This window comes from Pan paniscus, chromosome 1, assembly GCF_029289425.2.
Source record: "Pan paniscus chromosome 1, NHGRI_mPanPan1-v2.0_pri, whole genome shotgun sequence".
Taxonomy (NCBI): domain Eukaryota; kingdom Metazoa; phylum Chordata; class Mammalia; order Primates; family Hominidae; genus Pan; species Pan paniscus.
The window spans coordinates 84,033,576-84,039,575 of NC_073249.2; the positions used below are offsets into that span (position 1 = coordinate 84,033,576).

Sequence of the window (6,000 nt, forward strand, 5' to 3'; positions counted from 1 at the left end):
GCAGTGGCTTACCCTCAGTAGTCATTTAAATATTTTGAGTTAGTAAATGAAATTCAACAGACTACCAGTTCAGTTTCTTGTTTCTTCAAAATATTATTTTTTATTTTTTCAATCATCTTCTTTAAATCACGGTAAACCTATAAAGGGCATCCAACATTTTTACATTGGTTTTTAATCTCTAAAATGATAAGGACTCATCTATTTGACCCTTCAGAATAACTGAGCAAGAATCCCTTGTGTATTTTGTCTAGGCTATATTACTGTATTTGTTAACTAGACAAATATGTTTATCAGCAGCTAATTCTGTATGTCTTACTGTTTCAAATTTTATCTTTAAAGCAATTTCCCTTAATGCCTAGCTTAGTGCTAAATACATTGTAGGTGCTCAGGAAATATTAATTAAATAAAGAAATTGCAAACTAGTGACATCATTTGGTCTTTTTACTGCTTTGTGTAATGGGTTTTTTAGAGGTGAGCTTTAAGGAGCTATTTTTATTATAAAAGTAATGCAGGCTGGGTACGGTGGCTCATGCCTGTAATTCCAGCACTTTGGGAGGCCGAGACAGGCGGATCACGAAGTCAAGAGATCGAGACCATCCTGGCCAACATGGTGAAACCCCGTCTCTACTAAAAATACAAAAAATTAGCTGGGCATGATGATGCGCCCCTGTATTCCCTGCTACTCGGGAGGTTGAGGCAGGAGGATCGCTTGAACCTGGGAGGCGGAGGTTGCAGTGAGCCAAGATCGCACCACTGCACTCCAGCCTGGCGACAGAGCGAGACTCTGTCTCAAAAAAAAAGTATTGCAAAGTAGGCCGGGCATAGTGGCTCACCCCTATAATCCCAGCACTTTGGGAGGCTGAGGTGAGCGGATCACTGGAGCCCAAGAATTTGAGACCAGTGTGGCCAACATGGCAAAACCCCAACTCTATTAAAAATACAAAAATTAGCTGGGCATGGTGGCATGCCTGTAGTCCCTGCTCCTCGGGAGGCTGAGGTGGGAAGAATGCTTGAGCCCGGGAAGTGGAGGTTGCAGTGAGCTGTGATCACACCACTGCACTCCAGCCTCAGTGACAGAGCAAGACCACGTCTCAGAAAAAGAAATACAAAGTCCGATCATTCTCCATCTTTACTAAGGAGAGGTATCCTAATGTACTAACGATTGATTTTTTTCTTCACTCATTTCAGATGTCTTCTTAAAGAATGAGCTATAGTATTGTGGAATGTATGTACTGAAATATTTTATGGTAAATATAATTTAGATGAGTCCTTAAAGTTATGTCTTCCATATTTAAACATTCTGTTGTATTCTAACAGTGTTACCTCAATACACATTCTTTTTGTTTTGTTTTGTTTTGTTTTTGTTTTGAGACAGAGTCTCGCCGTCGCCCAGGCTGGAGTGCAGTGGTGCGATCTCGGCTCACTGCAGGCTCCGCCCCCCGGGGTTCGTGCCATTCTCCTGCCTCAGCCTCCTGAGTAGCTGGGACTACAGGCGCCCGCCACCTCTCCCGGCTAATTTTTTTTTTTTTTTTTTTTTTGTATTTTTAGTAGAGACGGGGTTTCACCGTGTTAGCCAGGATGATCTCGATCTCCTGACCTCGTGATCCGCCCGCCTCGGCCTCCCAAAGTGCTGGGATTACAGGCGTGAGCCACCGCGCCCGGCCGTCCTCAATACACATTCTTATCCATAGTAGTCATCATTCTTCATGATGAAGGATTGAGGGTGTGTATGCTTGTAGAGAAGCCTGGTTATGGATATTCTCACAGTATCTTATATCTAGTAGGTACTCAGTAACTACTGGATGAATAGTTTAATGCATGCAAACCTGCCTACCACAGAATGGAGTTTGTTCTGAAGAGCAGAACTTTAACACAGAAACTACTGTGTAAGAGAATCCATTAGATTAAGGGTCAAAACACAACAGGTTTAAATTCTAACTGTGCTCTTAATTTAGCTTTGTAATTCTGGATAAGCCATCCATCATACCTTTCTGAGTTTTAGTTTCTTCAAATATAAAATGAAGGAACTGGGCAAGAATAATCAGGATCTCTAAGGTTTTTTTCCTCTTATAAAATGCTACATTGGCTGGGCACAGTGGCTCATGCCTGTAATCCCAGCACTTTGGGAGGCTGAGGCAGGCGGATCACCTGAGGTCAGGAGTTCAAGACCAGCCTGGCCAACATGGTGAAACCCCTTCTCTACTAAAAAAAATACAAAAATTAGCTGGGTGTGATAGCAGGCACCTGTAATCTCAGCTACTTAGGAGGCTGAGGCAGGGAGAATTGCTTGACCCAGGAGGCAGAGGTTACTGTGAGCCGACATCGTGCCACTGTACTCTAGCTTGGATGACAGAGTGAGACTCCATCTCAAAAAAAAAAAAAGAATTATGAGAACAAAGTATGTTTTTAAAAACAATAAAAGTATAAAAGTGAGTTTCTTAAAAAATTGCATTAGATGTAGGTGAAACAATGGAAAAAGATGACACGGTGCTGAAAATTTAGGAGAATTCTGAACTCAGAGTGCTTTGCAGGTTTCTGAGTACTTTCAACACTGTAAAGAAATTGAAACTGGTTTTTTTTTTTTTTTTTTTTTTAAGACAGAATCTCACTCTGTTGCCCAGGCTGGAATGCAGTGGTGCAGTCTTGGCTCACGCAGCCTCTGCCTCCTAGGTTCAAGGGACTCTCATGCCTCACCCTCCCGAGTAGCTAGGACTACAGGTGTATGCCACAATGCCCAGCTAATTTTTGTATTTTTCTACTAAAAAGTAGAGATGGGGTTTTACCATGTTGTCCAAGCTCGTCTTGAACTCCTAGCCTGAAGTGATCTACCCACCTCAGCCTCCCAAAGTGCTGGGATTACAGGCGTGAGCCACCACACCCGGCTGAAACTGAAAATTATAGACAGTGCAGTAATGACAAATCCAGCCAGCAGACCCGTACTCAAAGAAAATGCCCATAAGAAATAGCTAATGAATATTCTTCATATGCTTCTTGTTAAAAAAATTATCTCCTTTTATGATTCTCTACTCGAAAAAAATCAACCACTTTCATTAGTAGACCAAGGTCTCATCAGGTAAGGAAGGCTTTTACTGTTCTATGATTTTCATTACATTGTAGGCCTTTTTAAAAATAACATAGTGATTGCCGGGTGCGGTGACTCCCTCCTGTAATCCCAGCACTTTGGGAGGCCGAGGTGGGCAGATCACGAGGTCAGGAGATCGAGACCATCCTGGCTAACATGATGAAACCCTGTCTCTACTAAATATACAGAAAATTAGCCGGGTGTGGTGGCGGGCACCTGTAGTCCCAGCTACTCGGGAGGCTGAGGCAGGAGAATGGCGTGAACCTGGGAGGCAGAGCTTGCAGTGAGCCAAGATTGCTCCACTGCACTCCAGCCTGGGTGACAGAGCGAGACTCCATCTCAAAAAAAAAAAAAAAGTGATAATCATCCTATTGCAGGTCATAATGGTTCCTTTAATCTATATGAGTATGAGTTCCCTTTGCCTGAGAGCTACATAAAACACATCTTCTGTATATTTGATATTAAAACCCAATCCTTACTGTGCTTTCTTCACAGAACATTCAGAAGATTCTCGGCCTTGCCCCTTCACGAGCTGCCACCAAGCAGGCAGGTGGATTTCTTGGCCCACCACCTCCTTCTGGGAAGTTCTCTTGAATTCAAGAACTCTTTATTTTCTATCATTCTTTCTAGACACACACACATCAGACTGGCAACTGTTTTGTAGCAAGAGCCATAGGTAGCCTTACTACTTGGGCCTCTTTCTAGTTTTGAATTATTTCTAAGCCTTTTGGGTATGATTAGAGTGAAAATGGCAGCCAGCAAACTTGATAGTGCTTTTGGTCCTAGATGATTTTTATCAAATAAGTGGATTGATTAGTTAAGTTCAGGTAATGTTTATGTAATGAAAAACAAATAGCATCCTTCTTGTTTCATTTACATAAGTATTTTCTGTGGGACCGACTCTCAAGGCACTGTGTATGCCCTGCAAGTTGGCTGTCTATGAGCATTTAGAGATTTAGAAGAAAAATTTAGTTTGTTTAACCCTTGTAACTGTTTGTTTTGTTGTTGTTTTTTTTTCAAGCCAAATACATGACATAAGATCAATAAAGAGGCCAAATTTTTAGCTGTTTTATGTACAAGGAGAGATCTGTTTCATTTTGTTTTGCCGTATTTCTAGATATAAGTTTTAGCATAGGCCAGGAAGGACTAAAATAAAAGTTTTTAAGGTACTGTACTTTTTGCCATACTTGACTCATATACTCAAAATACAGAGTTGTCCTGGTGTAGGAATTGGAAAGCAAGAGTGGAAAGGAACGTAATAACTCGTTGGAGTTTAAAAATGAGGGTCTTGGCAAGTAACACTGATGTCTGAAAAAAAATTAAATATAAATAAATAAATAAAAATGAGGGTCCTCAGCTGTTCTCTTCATATCCTATTACAGTCTCTCAGATTCTTGTGGGGGCACTCTTAGATCTCCCTTGGAGACAAGGTTATAGTTATATGTTGTTAATCTTGCAGAGCTTCCTTTTAGTCACAATAGCCTTCATTTTCTGCCATGCCCCTTCATAAGGGAGAAGGATGTTTGTACCATGATCCTCCACCCATAATCTATGGAATTAGGAGTCCTGTGTGGAGTCTTATCAATAAATATGCACATTCATCAAATGTCTACTTAAATGTGAGTATTCTACCAGTGAGAAAAAACACATAATTTTCAAGGTAATCATTGTTAAACCAACAGCAAACTTCTTTCTTATCAGCACCATAAAGTCCAGAAGACAGTAGAAAAGTATCTTCAAAGCGCTGAGGAAAGTAAGTATCAACTTAGAATTTTATGTACAATATTGGAGGCAAAATAAAGACATGTTTAGACATACAAAACTAAGAGAATTGAATTATTAAAGGTTATATTCCAAGGACAAAAAAGAGGATCTGCCCAAGGTGAAGGTATGGCATACAAGAAACAATGGTCAACAGAGAAATAAAATATATGGATGAATATATGGATAAATTTGAGTGTTTTATGGATTATCTAATTTAAGGATTATCCCAAGACAACCCTACAAGGTAATTACTGTTCTTACCTTCATTTAACAGATGAGGAAACTGGGGCAGGGGAGGTTAGTAACTTGCTCTGCATCACAGAGCTATTGAGTGGCAGTCAGGATTTGAATTCAACCAGTGTAAAGCCTAATAGTCCAGGCTGTCAAGCTCTATATTACAGCCTCCTCATGGGTATGTGGTGATTCTCTTCTCATCCCATCTCCTCAACTAGAGTGTGTGAGCTCTCTAAAGTTGGACTTTGTCTTTTTTTTGTTCTCCTTATTACAAAGTAGTCAACGTGGGTGGAAACACAGCAGGAGCTCAATAAAAGCAGATGAAAGGGAACAGAAGTCCCTATTTTGAGACTAGTTTTATCAGAAGGATGTCTGATAATGGATGGTAATGACTTTTAATGGTCTTTTCTCCATATCATTGACCACTCTAAGCAAAATAATAATTCGAATGATAATGAAGAAAATGATGCTCATGATAACAATAATGACAAATATGAAATGGCTAAAATAAAACATGAAACCATCCTCAAAATTCTGCCATCACCTTTTTAAAGTGAGAATGTATAGCACACTCTATCACTCATACCCTGAGGCTTTGAAGTTGGTGCTTTCTAATCAGACTTATGGACCAGGTTTTCATATACAAATTATGTTTCCATGGTAAGGAATAAATAAGAGGGAGAAGTTAAAAAGGAGAGATTACATCTATTCACCCTATTCATTAAAATTTTTAAAAATTTTTTTCCGAACATGTTCTGCTTATGTATATTCACTCTATTCTTAAAAGCACAATAATAAAGATATATTACAGAGGAAATAAAACTATCACAAGAATTAAATTCAAGGAGTTATTAAGGGCTACTGCAGCCTCACAATTAGTTTTTTAAAATTTCTTGTCCTGAAGAAATTTCAAGACTAGT

The 6,000-nt window shown here is 39.7% G+C and overlaps 1 protein-coding gene across 2 annotated transcripts in view; it reads left to right on the forward strand.

Moving 5' to 3' along the window:
• TMCO1 (transmembrane and coiled-coil domains 1) overlaps positions 1-4,688 on the forward strand; it is a 41,612-nt gene extending 36,924 nt beyond the window's left edge. For both annotated transcript variants that reach the window (XM_008978256.6, XM_003824586.7), the window contains exon 7: positions 3,578-4,688. In XM_008978256.6, the coding sequence (XP_008976504.1) occupies positions 3,578-3,676 (99 nt within the window). In that variant the 3' untranslated portion in view covers positions 3,677-4,688. The remainder of the gene's footprint in view (positions 1-3,577) is intronic.
• Positions 4,689-6,000: the final 1,312 nt, after the last annotated feature.